Raw genomic sequence first — 20705 nt, 5'->3', positions numbered from 1 at the left:
TTTACAGTGTGCCTATTTATTCAATTGAAAGTCCTTATGGGCAATGGTACTGCATACCACTGTTTTAAACATCTCTAGGCTAGCATTATAATACATTAAAGGGGGTTCTTTTTAATGAGGTGCATCATGCTACATATTTTGAGTCGAGGGAAGTTAAAATACATCGCTATTCTGATATTATTAAATCACAACTATTATAATTCAGAGTCTCACAGATTGCTCTATCTATTACACAGTAATAATGCAGTAAAACATCAGAACATTATAATAGCTTTTCAAAACTGGAATCCGTATATTTATTTATCTAATATTTCATCACATTAGCTTTAAACTTTATCGATCAACACCAGTTTATATAGTTATACTTTATGTCTACAGCATTGCTACTAATTTAAGATTTCTACTCTCAGCATACGGTTAAACAGTACAGATTCAGCAAGCCGGGGCATATTTTTCATATGATACACAGTATCCGTAGATATTTGCATTGGCTCAAAAACATTGTTCCATGTTCTGTAAATTGAGATGTTCCGTAGTGTTCCTTAAGAATGTTATTTATTTTTTCTGTAATTTCTTTGCTTACTTGTGGTAATACCTTGCTTTATTACATAGCATAAATACAACTGGTTCATTAGTACAGTGTTTGCGCTGATTGCAAGCTGAAATGCCTTCAAGAACTTTAGCATCTGTGAAAGTGGACAAAGTGAGCTCACCAGAGAGACTTAAGTTCTCCATGTGAATATAACCCTAAAAATGTTTGCATTTTCCATTGGCAGTGTCAGAATTGACTAATTTTATATTGCGATGAAAAGTGAAGTAGGCCCCCTGTAGCATATGCTTTGCGTATTTCAGCATGACCATTGCTGCCTGCCATAATTTATTTGGGGTGGGAGATAATGTTCTGAATTTTGAACGCATTACCAACATTTTTGCAGTGCTTGGCACTCGGTTCTAGGATTTAATTAGTTGAAGCAAAATTCTTAAAACGGGCTTAACAATGACAATAGGGATTTGGAAAACCTCTTTTTCTCACAATGTATTAAACATGAACAACTGGACTCTGCCGCATGACAGTTGTCAAATCCAGTTGAATGTATCTCCTGACAACTGTTTCCTTTTCCTGCACGGTGTAAAATAGATCACATTAATTTTACATTTCACATTTTTAGGATTTCATACTAAATTGCTTAAGCCCAAACTCTTAACAAGCTTTCAAAATTCTCTGTGATGGGGGCTGTACATACTTGTATTTTATGTGTCTGTAACCATAGAACCTAAATAAAATAATGATATATTCAGTGTGAGTTAAGGAGCTGATCTAAAAAGTAAACATTCACATTCAGATAGCAGTTTCCACTGCTTGGAGTGTACTTTGCTTCCAAGTACTCATACTTGAATTTAGGGGGAACCAAGACACTTGCCGATGGTTTGTTAAGTGGAAGATACCTTCACCCTCTTACACTGGTACTTCTGTGAGCAACACAAATACACACTTGGCTGCTTGAGTCTTTTCAATCTTACCACTAGTACCTCAAACCTATTGTTGTGTTTATATCGGCAGAAATTGTGCTTCTTAACTCATTTCGAACCATTTCAAATTGCAATGTTAGCATTGATGCCATTTTGTGTTTGAAAAAATTGCTGAAGTCACATAAAAGCATTGCTGCAGATTACCTTTAGCCTAATAATACAGGACCTAAATCTGTCATACATTAGAGAATCGTCAATTGGCATGCATCTCTAGTACTACTCAGAGCATAGGTGTAGAGACAATTAAGGGGGTTAACACACTAGTTTCTGTGTAACCTTCAAGTCAGAGTTGAAATTTCGATGTTACCAACTCGGGTTTTTATCCCTCCTTGTTCAACCGATTAAACGTCACTGAGCTGCACAATAGTAATAGTAGTTATTTGCAGGGCTTGGTTAGCATGATGGTATTATGGTACTTTGTAGGAAACACATTATTATTTATAACGTGAAATAAATGACTGCGAATCTGCTGTTGCAGTGTGCTTACTTTTGCAGTGGAACCCATCTCCAGTCCTTCATGGTCCAGTAGTGACTTCTGCTTCAGGCTGTGATTTGTTTGTTCTTCTCTGCTGTCTGGGAAGTGGCAGTGGCTCAGATGTTAGCTCTGCAAAGCTCAGCGCTTTATTTTCCTCTCTCCTGTGTTCTAGGTCTGGTCATTGGAGCAGCCGGATTGGCACTGTAAGATTGACGAGGGGTCGGCGGGACTGCTAGCTTCATGCTGGAGCCCGGATGGTCGTCACATTCTCAACACCACTGAGTTTCATGTAAGCGCAAAGTCACAACTGTCCCTCCCAGTATCAGATGTTACTGTCTGCACCATGGTTCCCAAAATAAACTTCCATGGAATGAAAGCGATCACATTCCAGCATGCAGCCCTTTACTGTACTTCTTTCTCTGTTGTTGTTGTGATACAGTTTTGAAGTGGAAATGCCGATTTTAAAATACTGACTCATGTGGGGCCACTGGTTTTCCAGGTACCTCATACATTTGGATGGGGTGTTCTTCTGTGGGGAAAGGGTATTTTAGCTTGCTCTAAAACATGAAGAAATTGCCCTGAAACTAAAATGTATGGTTCAGTAACATTTAAAAACAAATTAGTTAAACTAGTGGCTTTAGCATTGTCAGCTGTGCTGTGGTTGATCAAATGTCATTTTTCTATAGTTTTGTATGAAGCTTGAACTCACTGACTTTAATCCATTGTCCTGCAGCCTCTTCCCAAAATGCTTAAGAGTAGCTTTGTTATTTTAGGATAGACTTATGCAGCAGCACACTGGACTCCATTAAGTTTTGTCAAATGTGTTTGGTTCATATTTACACAGTGCATATAAAGGTGGTTCTACTTCTTCTATATCCTCCTTTTTATACTCCTTAATTCCATCTGTATTTGTTTACATTACTTCTTGCCTGCTAAAATGAGATTTTTTTTTTTTTTTTTTTTTTTTTTTAAGTCTTGTGCATCTTCGGTAAGCATTTCTGTGGCTTGGGTCCCTGCAGTCTTACAACAATTCGCCATTTTGCACAGTCAGCAACAATTTCAAATCAGATCTGCGTTGTCCACATCTGACAATAGCAGTAAACAAAAGTAGCTCCTGGGGCCGTTACAAGGAGCCTTTTGGCTTCACAAGCTGTAATTAGCCAGACGGACTAATAGAAGTGGTTGGAAATGAATGCACAGACCCAGAATATACAGTGTTCTGGGAGCCCCAGGCTCCTAAGATGACCTCATCGAAACAAACCACCACGGACGCATGTCCAAGTGGGTAATTCACAGCCCTCTTAAGTTTGTTACTGTAGGTGTGAAATTACAGTTTCAACTTCGAGGTGGAAAGGATGCATTTTCATTTACTGCATTTAAAATTATGGGAATTATAAAGGTCTTAAACATCGAATTTACATGTGATTTACCTTTTTTACAGCATTGTTGGGTCACACAAAAAAGGATCTGGTATGGGGCATTGAAATTAAGCTCCTGTGTTCCTCAAAACTAACTCCTCTGCCATGAAACTTCGGCCGTGCTATAACTCGTGCCTGTGACATGCAGAGCTAATTACTCTGTATATTTAGGTCATTGATGAGATCTTGTATGGCATCTTTGATATTATCAGTGCAACATTTGCAATAAAATTATTGTTAAGTAAAATGTGCATGGCAAGGATGCAAGTTATAGTTACCTTAGGGCATGAGTTATAGTTACTTAAAAGAACTCTAACTATAACTGCTGAATTTCTGTGGTTTTTTTACAAGTAAATTCAAAACCTAACTATGACGTCCCTGTAACCTTTGAATTTTTTCAGTGACTATAAATACATATTGGCTGAACTGCACAATGTGAAACCAGAAAACCTGGGATTAAGCCCAGATTCCCCACTTTACCAAATTATATGATCCTGCGCACCTGTTGTATTTTACTTTCTCTCTTTTTTCTTCATTATTACATACAAGAGGACCTCGAAATTACATGAATAAGGGAAACTCAGGACACCCACAGGGTGCAATAACAAATGACTTGCATCTCAGTTCACTCTTGGTCTTGTTGTCAGGGTGGGTAGAAGAATGAATCTTTGTAAATTAATGTTTGAAAAAACTATCACTTTTAAAATAATACTTCTCAATGCACTGATATAATCTCATACACTAAGGAGATATGGTTCTGCATGTTAATTAAATGCCCTTTTTGAATTTTAAAGATTTTATCATATTTTTACAGGTTTGTTGCAAGATGTCTTCACTTTACCTTTAAATAAATGCCTGCCCGTTTATTTAACATTCTTTTAATCTTCATGTTGAGTCTAGAAAACAGCAGTCCAGTTCTGCTGTTGACCCAGGGGCCGCAGGTAAATGTCAGAGGGGCTGTAATTTGAATAGCACTCCTGTTGAATAATGTAGGAATATTTTAAAATTCAACAATAACTGTGATGATGTTTGCTTCCTCAAAACATGTTTCAGATGCAGAGCACTGTAAATGCTTGTCTGAACTACACAAGGTTACTTTTATTTTGATTAAAGAAAAATGACTAGAGGAAGGAGAGTGACTGGTGAAACTCTAGTCAGGACATGCTTTTTTCTGAAACACAGACCATTACTAAAGGCACTCGTACAGCACATGAGATTCACAAAAGAAGTCTTTCCGGGATGCATTTAGCATTGCTAAGAGGTAATTAATGCCTGACATCCCTAAGGTTTCAGTTTAGGGGATGACTGTATGCCATAAGCTTTACAGCCCAAACATACAGAGGCTAGCCGGTAAGCTGCCTCACTAGACTACTGCATCTGCTGCGTACATGTCTGTACCCTAAGTGCCACGCTTTTTGAATGAGTCATTTCAGTGTTTCATCCTTCAGGCATCAAATAAAACAAATATCACTTGTTATAGGTAGGCCTATGATCATTGTATCCCCTCTCCCATCCCCACTCTTGAGCTCTACATCTAGAAAATCTGTGATGTGTTAAATATTAAATCTGAACTGTTGCCTCGGTTCACCAGTCAGGGGTATGTTTATTACTGTGCTCCACTTGTTCATGAAGCTTGTTCCATGCTAAAGAAATACTGCTAATGAAATTGTAAATACTAATCAATACCTACATAAGATTTTATTTGTGTGTACTGAAGCATACAATGTAGATCTAGTTTTGTAGCAATGAAGTCCTCTACAGAGGAAAAGGGATAGTTAGTTAATATTAAGATCGTGTACAAACAGGAAGTGAAAACAAAAGGAGACACATGGAACTTTTCTTAAAAATTAGGGCACAGGGCAGAGGATACAGAGGCTGTTTATCACCTCAGTGATAGAACAAGCTGGTGAGTAGTTGTAATGAATATATATAGCTCAATGAACCATAAATGTGGAAATTGCTGTATGTAAGTAGGGCAGTTTTCACTTGTTATATTTCACAACACTGCTTACATTCACAAATGTTATTCATGTAGAAGTGCGTAATCTAGGGATGGTTCGGGAGCATCATGATAAACGGTGGTCATTCAACAGAAGCCTATTAAAGGATGTCCAGTGTTAGACACAGTTTCCTGGGCTTCAGGGCACTCAGGGGTTAACACACTCCAATTGCATCAACTAGACAGTTCCCCGTTAGTGTCCTGGGACCTCTGTAAACTGGGTCTAACATCGGTGGCAATCGGTGTTGGATCACTAGACTTGAGGCTCAGTGGACACTAATGATAAGTCCAGCAGATACTCATAAGCTATATATAAAATGGCAGATAATATTGGAGAGAATTTGACCTGTCTGGTCTGTCAGACCAGCGGCAAGTCTGCCGGCCAGACAAAGGCGTCTGTGGTGCCCTTACCTGTTGTGAGGGTACCCTTTAAGAGGGTGGGAATTGATATAGTTGATCCGATTGACCCTCGATCATCCTCAGACAACAAATACATTCTTGTTGTGGTGGATCATGCCACCATGTATCCTGAGCTGGTGGATTTGAGGCGCACTACTGCCAAGGTGGCTGCAAGGATTCTTCTAGGGGTCTTTCCCAGGTTTGGATTTCTGCAGATTGTGGTTTCTGATAGGTGGGGGTGAATTTCATCTCATCTTATATGAAGGCCATGTGGGAAGAGGTAGGTGTGACTTACTACTTCTCAACCGCTTTCCACCACCAGATTGATGGTTTGGTGGAGTGCTGTAATAAGACCCTAAAGAGCATGATGGGAACTCTGTCTCAACCAGTCAAGAGAAAGTGATATCTCCTTTTTCCAGACCTGTTGTTTGCTTACAGGGAGATATCACAAAGGAGTAGGGTTCAGTCCCTTTGAACTTCTTTTTAGGCATCCTGTCCGGTGTCCCTAGACTTAGGTTTGCCCTCACAGCCCTCCTTGACCTAAGTCCTCTACCCAGGATGTGGTGGATTATGTCCTGGGCCTCCATAGACTGATTGCCCGGCTCACGAGTAAAGCAAAGGACAATCTTCAGGCCAGCCAGGAGCTGATGAAGGAGTAGTATAAACAGAAGGTTATGCGGACTAGGTACCAGGAGAACCAGGAAGTGTGGGTCCTGAAACCGATTTGTCCCCGGACTCTGGAGAACAAGTAGTGTGGCCCCTACAAAGCTGTTAGGAAGATTTCTAATGCCAACTATTTAATTGGCACAAATTCTGCGTGGAGCCCCCTTTGGGCTGAAGCCGTGTCTTAGCAGGGATTACATGGTTTCTTTACTTGCAATGGCTGAGGAGGTGAAAAAGGAGAGTGAGCTGCTCCCTGACTTATTGTAAGGTGATGAGAAGGATGGTTCAGTTGATGGTGTTAAGCTTGCCTCTGAACTGACACCTGTAGGTGGAGTGCAAAGAGCTGCTGGTTAGATTTTCTCACCTCTTTTCACTTACCCCATTGCTGACGCCTGTCTTTGAAGACGTACAAGATATCGGACCAGGTCCAAGAGTGCATCAAGAGTGAGGTGGCCAAGATGCTGGACCTGGGTGTTGTTGAGCCCTGTCTGTGCCTAAGCAAGGATCAGCTGACCTGCACTTCGGCGTGGACTATTGCAGTCTAAATATTGTGACAAAAAAATAGATGCCCATCCTATTTCCCAAGCTAATGAGCTGGTAGATAGGTTTGGTGCTGCAAAGTACCTTAGTACTTTTGACCTAACCAGCAGATACTGGCAGATTGCCGCCTTAACTCCTGGTGCTAAGGAAAAAACAAAATTTTCAACCTCAGAGGGCGTCTTCCAGTTTAAAGCTATGCCTTTTGGATTGAAGAATGCTCCTGCCACTTTCCAGAGCCTAGTTAACCATGTGTTGTCAAGCCTGGAAACGTTTTGTATGGCTTACCTAGATGACTTTGCTGTGTTCAGCAACTCCTGTGAGGACCACATGAAACCTCTGGAACAGGTGTTGGGTGAGTATGGAGGGGGCCAAACTGACCATCAAGGCAACCAAGTGCCAAGTTGGGTAGTCCTCTGTTGTTTATCTAGGGCATCAGGTGGGTAATGGGAAGATTTGCCCCCTGGAGGCTAAAGTCCAGGTGGTTCCCACTTCCCAGATGCAGGTAAGGGCCTTTTGGGCCTTACTGGTTACTACCGGAACTTTGTAGCAAGCTATGGGACCATAGTGCATAGTTGCTCCTTTAACAGCCCTGACCTCTAAGAAGCGGCCCAGCTTTAATCCACATAAGAGAAATAACACAGGGCTCGAAAAATAATAAAATTGTTATTAGACCTGCAGGTCAAGTAACTTGAATAATCTACTCGGCCTAACTATAATGTACTTGACCCATTTGTGGGTCTCAAATTGTGTGATCCTAGGCAAATATTTTATTTTACAGAGTCTCCTTTTCCTTTATTCTCAAATGAGTTCACCTTTAAATACGTAAGTTCATCATTTCTGCTGTGCAAAAAAAAAAGTATTTTGTTTGGTTAAATAGACTAAGGCCCAGATTGACAAGCAGCCTGCGCCACCGATGTGTCACTTTTTTTGATGCATTGGCAACACAGGCTGCTGACCGATATCTACAAGGCCACCCAAATCACTTTGCTTGGCTTTACATGGCCTTGTAGATATGGAGTAAGGTAATGCAGCGCTTTGCAGCACACATAGAAAGAGGAAAACTCCTCTTGGGATTTTTTTTTGTGCTAGAAGTTGCTCCTTCTTGCACAAAACAATCATCCCTGCAACGCAGGCACCCTTGCACCATGGTGCAAGGGTTCCTGCATTGACGCACGGCAGCAATTTGTGTACCAGTGCAGGGGAAAAGGACAGGAATGCACCATATCTCATATATACGGCATATTCCTGCCCTTTTGTTTTGATGCAGGGCAGAGCCGCAAGAAGGCTTGCGGCGCTGCCCTTCGCCAAAACATTGTAAATCTGGCCCCAAATGTTTGTTCCATGTATATTAGGAATCTAGCCCACATATAGGGTATACATGATCCATGACTTACTTGCCTTAGTTTACTAATAGCATTGCCTTCAGGAAAGAAGAATTTCCCAGTTTGTTTAAACATTCACTTTCAATAAATATTTACTAAAGCATGGTGTGGTCGCACACTTTCATTTACAGACAGTACATTTCCACTAAATATCCACAAACCTTCCCACTACCTTGCAGCTTTACTGATAAAACCATGTACTGTATTAATATTCTGTGAAAACAATCTATTCTTTGTCAACTCGCCAAAAGGGGCGAGGATGTCCTAAAAATAGCTCGACCTGATAAAAAATGCCTTGCCATAATGAGTGGTTGAATAGATTTTATGAGCCCTGCAACCTACACATAAAGCTATGATAAACAGACATCTCTACAACCCTCTGGGCCAGAGTTCTGACCCCGAACAGTATTATAGCGCTTGGACAATAAGTGCTGTAAAACACAGTTAGCATGTAGACACACAATCAACGTTGCATATTACAGACCATGTTGCACAGGGTTGCTCTCATTCATCAGAGCCACACGATACTAATCCTTGTATAGCAATAATGTTTTTTCCCAAAGAACAGAAGTGCACTCCCGTACATAGCAAGGACACCGCTCTGTGCCATCAGGGGTCTTATCATAGGTGCCTGGTGTCTTGGCAGAGTTTACTGGAGTCCCACTAGTCCAGTAGCCACTAGCTACCTGTAGGAGGGTAGTGGCTGGCCAGAGTACTAGTACACCCTGGTTCCCCAGGCGTTACAAAGAGAAATGTAGGGGGTCTATAACTACAGGACACTCTCCACCAGCTACAGATTGTAACCAGAAGTATTGCACAAGCTCCCACAGTACAGGAGAGGGATCTGGGCAAAGTGAACTCACCTTCAAGCACTGTGATCAAGCTTCCCTTCTCCATCTGTCTCTGTTGATTTGCTGCAAGCTTCCTTATCTTGAGGAAATTTTGCAATTTCCTTGTCTTCCAAGCAGATGTTTGACAAGCCTCACACCACATCTGGTCCTCTGCAATCAGGCTGCTGACTGATGCCTGTGCTCCTTCACAGCAGAATCCATCTTTCACAGAGCAAACTTTCAAGTTCAGATGCAGTGAGCAAGCTTCCTTGCCTTTGCACAACGGACCCCCCGCAGGCTTCCGTAGATGCTTGTTAGAACAAAAGATCAGACTTGAACAACAACTGACCACTCAGACCAGACTTTGATCTTCTCTGATTGATAGGCTGAGCCAATCGGAGGGTCTGCTACTTTTGAATCCTGGGTGCCTCTCCAGTCGTGAAGCACACATGTTTCATGCTCACTGCGAGTGCAAGGCCGGCAAGGATGAGTTACTGTCCTTCAGGGAAAGCTACTGATATCAGCCTGGGTTATTCCCTAGAAAGGAATTTTAATTAACTTCAGACCAGGAGGCACTGACCGTCACCAGACATAAAGGCGGAGAGTCTCTCCTAGCAGAGTTACTGCAGCTAAACACAGATAAGAGCTAGAGTCTAACCCAACCCACCAGGCTTCTCCAAGTAAAATGTAGGGGCACAGTGGAGCTGGAATGTCAAGCAGAACAGCTCAGCTCACCATTCTCCCCTAGGGAACCTACTGGCTCTCAAACACACATGCTAAGTAGACAAAGGCAACAGGACCACAGACAAAGACCACACATCCTTGATCAGGAGGATGGCTAGTAGCCCCGCTCACCAAGGGTACAAGGATATATGCATCCTTGCACCCTTATATATAGATATAGAGTCATTGCTGCCACCTTTGTCAATCTACCCTAGCCAGGGTAGAGAGGGTAGTAGCCACTCTCTGTGACATAAGGATGCACTGTGCCTGCCTCCCCCTACCTCAGATCTGAGGTCTAGGGTCTCCGTTCATGTAAATGGGGAGATCCTCAGTGGACTTGCATGATTGTCATCTAGGGGTCTAAAAACCATACAGTGACCTTTAAGTGACTTGCATGGTGATCAACATAAGGCAGGGGAAGCACTCTCTCCAGAGACATGCAAAAGACTTACCATCCCAACATCCAGATCAGAACAAGTAAAAGTAATCCAATTAAGGAATTTGATAAAATCAATGAAAGCTCCACTCGCCTTTCAGTAGAAGGGGGACACACTGAAAGTTCAAATTAATTGGGAAATCACTGATTAGCATTCCTATTGTTGTTGTTGCGCTTTCATACTGGAATATGAGGAAATGCATAATCTATTCCCTATCCTGATGTAAAAGCATGCAGTATTATTTTAGGCTCATGGGGAGCAAGCTAATTAGCTTCTTTTATGGCTCATCTAACAATAAAGCTCAACCACTGTGGCTACTTTAGGCATACCCTATAGAAGTTTTTCAGTATTGCAAATATATGGGCCTTATCGTCTTTAAGGATATGTGACAAGTCAGTGACTGCCACTGTTGCATGGGTATATTATGTCTCAAAACTGCTTGTTAAACCCAATAATGATGGAGGGATCCATCAGTATCTTGTTGATTTCTAACCCCTGTTATATAATAACACTCTGGCAAAATTGACGTTTAAATTACAGCCCTGTGTGTTTGAGGTAAGTGTAATTTCTAAATGCTGTCTATCATTTACCATCTGGGAAACCGTCCAGAAAAGGAGATATATATTTCAAACTTTACCAAGCCTTTCTTTCCATTCTCACTCAAAAATACATGAGCAGATGGGATACATCTTTGCTACATGAGACATTCCCCCATTATTAAATAACATTAATATAGTAGACTTTCTGAAGAAGCAGAACCACCCAATATATGTTCCACATAGAACCCTATTTCCATTCTTAATACTGATGTCAGTGTATTCTCTAAAATCTTGCCTGGATGTCTGGCCCACGACGTTTACAGTTTGAAATTGGTCTGTCAGTATGAATTTGGAACTGTACAGAGAAATAAGATTGCTTACAAATCTTGGCATAATGCTACTCAACTATCCTCCAGCACAATGCCAGGAGGTTCTGATAATCCTTTTGTATGTAGAGAAGACCTCTGAGAGCGTAGCATAAACATACCTCTGGACTTTCCCTCTTCGTGCTACCCGAAGCCTATCTTCAAATGGTCTAATCTCTTTATATATTTCCCACAGACCACTTTAATGGGTAGATTATTTTCTGACTTAACGATAAAGCATGGCAACCAACAAAGGTGTCCAAAGCCTCCACTATTGTTAGCTTTATATCTCAACCTATTTATTTTTCCAAATCATATCATTAAGTTTGTATATGAGCACACAGAATGGTCACTCCTTGGCTCTTAAATACAAAGTCATTCAGTGTGTCCCAGCAAAGGCCTGGGAGTGCAACTCTGGTCATGGTGACAATAAAAAAACAACAGTTGAGAGAAATCATAAGTAAAAAGAAGCCTGTAGTAACTGAGTGGGTCCCTTTTTCTGAAAAATGGCTGATCTATAATTGTATGCATTTTACTTTCAGTAAGTGGATAGAGGGGCATCAAATAGGGCCGGGTAGAGATCCTCCTTACACCTTCAGATATAAAAAAATATATGACCGGGAAGGGCTACTCTATCTACAATTCATCATCACATACTTTTCTTGTATGATTGTACAATAGCAGGGTTTCTATCAGTTTCCAGATCTCAATGTGTCAACTCCGTTCATGGTGGTTTATTTGTTTTTGAATGTAGTGATGAGCTTGTCCTATAAATGTGGGTTAGGCCCACTTTTTTCTCCTATCAGTGCAATGCTATACACTGAGAATTTGCCCATTTTGTGGCTTACTGCTTCAATTTATCTATTTCGGGGAAGGGGCTGGTAGATTTTCATTGCAATCTCTTTTTTTGCCCGCAGTAATGCCAGATCTCAATATTTGTTGCCAGCTTTCATTTTCTTTTTGTGGGGAAGAGACCCAGCAAATCGTGCTTTAGTTTGCCTGCCTGGTGGTTTCCTGAAGGAAGCATATGGCTGCTCTCCATTGATCCCGACCCTTTTTCTTGGCTAGAATAATTGCAACCCCCGATATTCGCTCAAGTCAGTCAGATGTTGTTGTTACTTACACTCCAGCCCATCACCGGGTTCTCCTGCGGGATATAAAGGTAAAAAATTACCTATGTTACTATGCCTGCTTTTTGACTCATCAAGTCAAAGACACTGGTTTGGAGACCCAAGGGGTAAGGAGTGATATCCTGAAGTGATCCCAGCTAAAAATGTGTCTAAGGTTACTATTCAGCCACATGGTGGGGAAATAGTTTGTTTCTACTTTGATGCTCTCTTCTAACCTTGAATCAGGATGAACCACTTTTGAAAAGGAGGGCTTTCCTGCCTTTGTTGTTGGCGGGTCAGTGCAATTTCATAACAGTGATAATGTGCCCAAATTACTTCCTCTGTTTCAGGTAATCGCTTTGGGAATTCAGAAGGCTTAAAAAAAGCACGTTTGATTCTGTGGTTAGGCACTTGTATAAGATGTTGTAATCTGTGATGTTTATGGGGGACTGTGATGTCTTTGATTTCAGACTTCATTATGTCAGCTCCTGACTGCACGGAAGGTATTTGAATTAGAACATATGTTTTACAATTCTCTTTTTGTAAATTAAATATTTAATTGGTAATTGTAATACATTGGGTTACTGTTGGGGTGGGGGGGGTGAAATACTATTTAAGTAGCAACCACAATCCTTGTCTGGGTGAAGTCGCAAGCAAAGGCCAAATTAACCTGTGCTCAACCCTCTGGTATCTTGGCACAGAGCAGTCAGGCTTAACCTGGAGGCAATGTGTAATGTATTTGTGCAACACTTTATACAGTAACACAGTGGAAAAAAACACCACAAACGAATCCCACACCAGATTAGAAAAATAGTACTTTTTAAAGAAATAAAAAAGGCCAAAATAACAATAATCCAAATAATGACACTGGAGATATTCAATCCTAAAGATTTTAGTAAAAATAGCGCGAAAAGCGACACAAAGCAACACCTGTGGATAGCTGTTCGCATCAGACTGGGACAAAGCCACAAGTTCAGGCTGTCCACAATGAAGCGCAGCACGGCTACAGGCACCCGGTTTGGCCTGCTCAACAAAGTACCGTAAATCCTGGTTTGCAGAGTGTTGCGACGGTCTGCGTCAAAGTTGCGACACAGCTGAATCGCTGCATTGGTACAGAGATGATGCAATCTGAGGTCCTACATTGTTGAGGATTCCGTTGATGAGTGCTTGCAATATGAAGTCCGGCGTCTGGGATGTGTTGTGCATTCGGGGTGATGAATCAGTTTCAAAGAGCTGCGATACGGAGTCCAATGTCATAGTCAAGGCTGCCATTGATGAGGTATGTGAGGGCCTGTGCCTAGAAGCAGTCCATCGAGTGGCAGACCTTTCAGCAGTACAGCGGTCCTTCTTCCTGGCTGACTATCCACAGGTCCAAAAGTGTAATAGAGAGCTGATGTCTAAGATCCAATATTTATAACTAGTGCCCTTCCTCTGGAAGGTGGGAGAAGCTTCTAGAGGTTTTCCTTTGAAGTCACCAGGCATCCTACTTTACCTGTCCTAGCTCCCGACTAACTACAGGAGGTATGCAGCTCTTTGTGTAGAGGCAGGACACAGTCTGTGCCCAGTTGTGCCCCCCCAGCCCCCTATCCTGCCAGTGATGGCCAATCCAGGCACCCCTAATCTCTCTATTGTGTGATTGTCTAGGAGTAATGCACAAAACCCAATTGTCAGCTGCACCCAGTCATGTGACCCAGTGACAGACTCCAGGCACTAAATGGCCAAGGCACGAAAATGCTAACTTTCTAAAACTGGCAGTTTCAATATTGTAATTTAAAATCTTCACTATAGGAGGATTTTTTCCATTACAGTTCCAAAGACACCAGACATGATGTGGTTACCTGCTTCCATTTGGAAATTACAGCCTATTTAATGTAATAAATGTACTCCAATATTATCCTTTGGGAGAAGTAGGCCTTGCAGTAAGTGAAAAACGAATTTGAGAGTTTTGCACTACCAGGCCACATGAAACTTAAGTTTACATATCCTGTTTTTTTAAAATACATTACACTATGCCATGTGGGCCGTTTAGGGCCTGCCCTTGGGTTGACTTATAGGTATTAAAAAGGAAGATTTGGGCCTGCAAAAAGTTTATTTTGCCAAGTCAAAATGGCAGTTTAAAACACAATGGCAGGCCTAAGACATGTTTAAAGGGCTACTTAGGCGACGAGAACAATAAGTACTGAAGGCCCACTTGTAGAGTTTAATTTACTAGGGACTTTTTAGTAAATTAAATATGTCAGTTGGGGATAAGCCAATGTTGCCACGTTTTAAGGAATGAGCACATGCACTTTAGCACTGGTCAGCAATGGCAAAGTGCGCAGAGGCATAAGGCCAGCAAAAACAAGATCAGCAAAAACTGGATTTAAAAGACAAAACATTTTCGGAAAGACCACTATAAGGCTGACTTGTCTAACACTAATTATGTGCAGTTTGAATTACTTTTTATGTAAATGGTTTGTATTTTTGTTAACTTAATGCTAGGTGTATTTATTCATAAACGTTGTATAAGGTATTTATGTTCATTATTGGTTTTAGTTGTATTTGTTTTATTTAACTACTATTTTAATGTTATTGTTTAGGTTATGACTTTATAATTTTGGGGTTACTGGATTTTTGGGTAGTAGGGAGGTAAATTTATATTCTAAATATCTGCTTTTTCACAATTTTGTATTTTTATTTACATTTCATTTTGTTTATATTGTGTATTTTTTTTATTGTTAATATATTTTAATACTTCTATGCTGTTAGCTATTTAAATGTTTTAGTAGTGATTAGGAGTTGGAATCTTATTTGTAACCTTTCTTAAATTCAACATTTCCCATGCTTTCCCCTACATTGGTTTCAGAACAGTAAACAGTAAAACACTTCCTCCAGTTGCATATGTTGAAGTGGTAATAGTGATCCTAACCCCCTCGAAAGTCCAACACTTTTCTTACTTTTGCTTAAATTTGTGTTAGGCTAATTAATCTGACTCCTTTGAAGTCAACACACTTGTTAGTGCTGTTTTTAATTGTAAATGTAATTAAAAATATAAAAGCAATAATTAAACAATATTCAAAGAATGTTTATATCTATTTTATTTACATTACTCATTAATACTATTCTTAATGGCATTATGAGTTTCTAATTACATCTTTTAAATCAATTACGGTGATGTTTATAAAAATGTTGATTTACTTACCTGACCATATTCTGTCCCACAACGTTTTTGTCGTATTTTAGTAGGCTATATTCAAAGTGTGTAAACTCAATATTTTTGTAGACTATTTTGACACTATATTCTAGTAAGTACGATTGTTATCGATATTATCTCGTGCAGCCCATACTTCAGTGGTATAATACACCAGCTGAATGTTACAGTTTAGAAAAGTGATGTGTGAATTTATTAAGGCCTTCATTTTAGGCGGCATAATATATCTCTGATGAAAAGATGTCTACTCTGTAATAATCTGCAGTCCTGCCAACACAAACCATGCCACCGTGTGTCACACAGTATCCGCTCTCTAAATCCGATGAAGAGGCGATATCGCACAGCAAAATTCTGAGCTGAAAACCCTTATATAGAGCAGGATTCCAGCTAATTTGCGGAAGCCCTGAACCTCTCTAAAAAACATAATAGGTTTTACTTTCAGATTACGGCTTTAAAAGCTTTTATTTGCATATTTTGGGGGAGAAAGTTGAGCCCCAAATATGCCCCCGACTTGACCCGCTGGACTTTTCAGCCAGAAACTGCATTAGGCTGCAACTTCTCTCTATGACCACACCCCCTTCCATGACTCCATAGTTACCGATGTTATCAAAGCCCTGCCCCCTCAAATATCAACTCACACAGTGAAAAAACATTTTGAGGGTGGGGGGTTATAATTCATGACTTGTTAGTCTGTGATTCGACAATGTTTTATGTAATTAACAAAATAAAACATGGCTGTTTTCTCAATCATTTGGGGCTGTTTGTCAAAAACTTCTCATTGTGGTCGCTAGTTCCTTGTAATTTTTAAAAATATCTGTTTGCTATTCTATATGTCCTAAACACCTCGTGTTTGAAATGGCAACATGCAATAGTATTAAAATCTCAATAAATAAAGAAGGAAATATCCATCTATTATAAGCACCCCACTTTCTGCATAAACTTTGTATGCTTGCTTGTATTAGGCGGCTTGACCGAATGCCTTTGAAACAAGTGTGTAGTAGCTTGATTCTTACTTTTTCCTCCCATGCAAATGTAGTCATTTCAGTACCCACCTTTCCTGTTTCCCCCTCTATTTTCCTTTTGACGACCACATTCCGTTCCCTCATCTCTTTCAATAATTTTCTTTTTTGCCTCCTCCTCGATTTGATAGGGAACACCGCATCAAGCAGAGAATATCCATGTTCAAAATGGTTGTATCGTGGCCAGAGCGCATCCTAGATTTTAAACGTCTTCCTCCTTTTTTAGATCCTTGTCCAGGTGTTTCGATTTCATTAGTAGGACTATGTCGCCTCCAAAAGGAGGATTGTGAGCACTTCACATCAAAACTGTACATTCTCAATGTGCCAAATGTAGGCTTAACAATTACTGGCTCGAGATAGCAACTCTGTTCTTATGGTTGAGGTGGTCTGCACTGAGGGAAAGCCTTCTTTTGATGATGAATAACTCGTGTCAAATTTGAAGAAACATATTCTAAATAAAATAATTTGGTCGTTTTTTCGTGTGTTTTTTTTTTTTACCAAAACCTCCACGTGGTCTTACAAACGTGTGACCCATTCTTTAAATCCATGGGAATTTTCAAGGATGAGCAAAGAAAACTGCTGGACATATTACACTAAACGTGGTCCAACTTAAGTAACCTTGTCGTTTTAGTGTAATCCTTAAAATGTGTGTTCCTGAAACTATTAAGAGAATAACGAATAGCCCTATTTTGATAGTTTGGTTTGAGGACCAAAATTTAAGGCAAAATATAATATAACAAAAAAATTCCGAGTGCCGTTCGTTTCGAAATTTTCAGAAAACATCTCTACCTTCAGTAGTCGCGCCTTAAGTAGCTGCAGCCTAATTTTCGAGAAGCTGATCATTTCTCTTTGGGAGCCGCTCGAGTTTCGTTCCGAAATAAAGTACTCTCGTTGCGTTGGATCAATGAGAGCCCACTGTACGATCATGTGGCATGCACAAACCACATTGGTGGAAAAAGCCAATTTTCCCTCCCTCCCAAAAGTTATATTTAAAATTAGGCTGGGAATCACCTGCACTTTCTGGTTCACGTCATGCAAAAAGTAAACACCCCCACCCCCAACCCCCCCCTAAAAAAAAACCGAAAACTAACATTTTCTCTACCCTAATTGCAATTTGAATTTTGTTGCTGCATACGTTAACATTTATGTTTCTGCCTTTGCACGTGCGCGACTGCCTGTGTTTGGGGCTTTCCAAACAAACAAGGAGGGTGAACAAGTTCCACTACTGAAGAAATTCAAACTAGTTAGTATGTTTAGAGACGACTCTAGTCAATAAGTAATTCTCTTCTCACTAGACATGTTTTGAGCGCCGTACATTGAGTTCTCTTTTCAGGCATCACGGCTATTATTTCCCATTGGAGTGCTGGCACAGTTGGCAGTCAAAATTAGAACTTCAGGAAATACCCTGGGCTGGAATGGCGGTGGTGTGGCTGAGGATTTGAATAGTACGGTCGTGCGTGGGTGGTGACCTACAGCCTGCAGTGCAGCAGGAAATTACCTACAGTGCGGGATCTCGCCCCCAAAGATTAGTGGGTTTATTGTTCTTCATTTTTAAAGTCTGACACATAGCGCAAACTTAGATTCTGAAAATTCCATATTTGAGTCCTATGTGGAAATGGCACATTGCCCACTGCCCTTTTATTCAGATGTATTGCAAATATGATTCGTGAAAGCACATAACTAACTGACTATTTTCGCCTTACACCATGAACTGATAATGGGGCGCCGGTCACCCAGATCACTAAGCATTTTTGTTCCATCGCTCCTGAAAGGGTATAAGTCTTAAAGGCCACCGTCATGGAGTGGGAGCCTCCGCTTATAACGTGTACCTGAAAGCCATACACATTCCAGGGGCAGATTAGCATCAGCCCACTAGAACCCCGTGCCCTCCAAAGATAAACTGACCCAAATATTCCCTGCTATTTCTTTTGATTGAAACACTGCAAGAGAAAAAGCTCTATTGTAGGCCTACTTCCTGTGTCAGCGATCGATGGATTTTTGACAAGTAGTTAGCCAAACACATTTCTCCAATTGCAAGCTGAATTACTAACGGATACAGACATTCATGACCCTTAATTGGTTGCACTTTAAACCTACTCCTTGTTCAGATGAATATTTTCACTAACATCAATGCTTACTGGGACTGGCTGATATTTTGCCAGCGTCTTCCCTTCGGCAGCCGGACCTTCGGATAACACTATATATGGAGCTTGTCAGATTCTTTTCAGGGGCCATAGGGAATGCAGAGGTTACTGTGCTCCAACCGTTGTCATTTGTCTGTGATGGTCATCTTACTATGGCTCTACAAACTGGGCAAAGTACACTTAACTATTAGGGTAGGGAGGGAATGCAGCCAAAGGCTGCTCTGGGAGGTAATGTGGAGGGCAAGAGCTCAGTCCTCAACCAACAGACACAATGGTGTATTGTCTAGCCCACTGCTTATCTTTTAGTTAAAACAAAGAACTTTAATCGCACAGCAAAACGTAATACAACACACCACTTTTAGGCTTCTCAGTTGCAGAATTGTAATCTGGTTTGCGGTTTTCATTGAGGCATTACAATCCTTCGGTATGTTACTCTGCTACCAGAATTTCCTCATCTTTTCAACCCCTTGTGTAACACAGGATTAAAACACTGATTAGGCGCAGGTGGAGTTTACTGAAAGCACATCAAATTTTAGATGCACACAACAGTTAAGTTTGCTTACACCAATTAAAGTTCCCCATGTAAAAGTCTTGTGTTCGTATTTCAGAATTCGTCTGCTTCCTCAGTCTCTTGTTCCACTCACAGTTTAGGTTCTGTTTTTACCTACATTAGTGTATAAGTAGCTCTAGTGGTGCATAATTGGCACGTGCAGCTGCCATGATTCGGTGGTGGAGGCTCTCCTGTTGGGCTGAGATGGCGACCTCACAGAGAATTTGACTATTGGCGAGATGAGCGTGACAGGCTTGGATATTAGCACTGTCCTTAGGAGTAGCAGCCTCCTTGTGCCAGGTGCAGATGGGGCATTTGGATGGCAGGTTGCATCTGGATCACTTGTCAACATGTAGTGCCTTCTGCAGTTGCAGCTTAAGGGGCTGCTAGTGCCTTCACCTTGGTGGCGATACGGAATCTCTGAATGCAACATCTGAAGTAGCAACACCAGTCTTCCACTGCAAAGGATCAGAGATTCTCCATTGTAGGCTTTAACCAGTGTGCTGCTGGGTGGTCAAAATTAGGATCTTGCTCTCTGGTCAATAGACAGGTGGCAAGGTTGCAAAGCCCAGCTCCCATGAATTGGGACTTCCTATTGCAACATCCCACTCCTTATAGAGTCTTTTCGTCCAGGCATCATCAAGCTACTTTAACCCCAATACTCTGTTTACCACTATGCCTGACAGGGAATCAAAAAGGATGGAGACATTTGCCAAATGGATGTTCTTCGCCAGACTCCCCTTCAGGTCGGTAAATAGTACATGCCTCCTATACATATATTCGCAAGCATTATGATACAAAGTGGTAGATGTTAGTGGTGGGCAGAACCTGCAGAATTTGACTCAGAAAATCCACATAATTGCATAAAAACTCTGAGATTCCAAGGAGTTCTGCCAACGGGCCAAAGTAGGCATCTCGTGTTGTGATGCAGTGCTGGTAGAGTTCTGCACTGACAAATCAGTGTGAGTTGCACACCAAAGGGCGCAGCTACTCGAGTTAATTTTGCTGCCACTTGAGTAAATGTTCTACTCTAGCTGAAGCCTTCTGACCATGAATGGTTGCAACCTCCCACACTGGAAAAATCTTGCGGGATGTCCTCCTAGCATCCTGAAATTGCACTTGGAGATGCCAAATCTCACTCGCCAATTTTCCATCCTGTAGCCATGTTCAAGAAATTCTGAAATTGATGGAATTTGGCCAGAACTCTGTGTTACAAGCGTAATGCAGAGTTGCCAAAATTCAGCCCCTTCCACTGGCCAAACAGAATATTTTACCCACCCCCTAGAGGAAATCTTGCTAGTGATGTCATATGACGTCCGTCAAACCTTGCAAAAGCTGGCCTTGGAAGGACAGGATGCAGCAACTGTTCTATTAAATGTAGCCTGGCCACTAC

The 20705-nt window shown here is 41.1% G+C and overlaps 2 protein-coding genes across 5 annotated transcripts in view; one reads left to right on the top strand and one right to left on the bottom strand.

Moving 5' to 3' along the window:
• Positions 1 to 2182, bottom strand: part of TP73 (tumor protein p73) — a 376712-nt gene extending 374530 nt beyond the window's left edge. For both annotated transcript variants that reach the window (XM_069239944.1, XM_069239945.1), the window contains exon 1: positions 2018 to 2182. In XM_069239944.1, the coding sequence (XP_069096045.1) occupies positions 2018 to 2049 (32 nt within the window). In that variant the 5' untranslated portion in view covers positions 2050 to 2182. The remainder of the gene's footprint in view (positions 1 to 2017) is intronic.
• The window catches only part of WRAP73 (WD repeat containing, antisense to TP73), a 341996-nt gene that overhangs the window by 7210 nt on the left and 314081 nt on the right, over positions 1 to 20705 (top strand). For 2 of the 3 annotated variants that reach the window (XM_069239947.1, XM_069239946.1), the window contains one exon: positions 2178 to 2294. The exons of the other annotated variant lie outside the window; for it this stretch is intronic. In XM_069239947.1, coding sequence (XP_069096048.1) covers positions 2178 to 2294 — 117 coding nt within the window. The remainder of the gene's footprint in view (positions 1 to 2177; positions 2295 to 20705) is intronic. 3 annotated transcript variants of the gene reach the window in all.

Source organism: Pleurodeles waltl, chromosome 6, assembly GCF_031143425.1.
Source record: "Pleurodeles waltl isolate 20211129_DDA chromosome 6, aPleWal1.hap1.20221129, whole genome shotgun sequence".
NCBI lineage: Eukaryota > Metazoa > Chordata > Amphibia > Caudata > Salamandridae > Pleurodeles > Pleurodeles waltl.
Note: the sequence above shows the minus strand (reverse complement) of the source record. Positions and strands in the feature narration are given on the sequence as shown.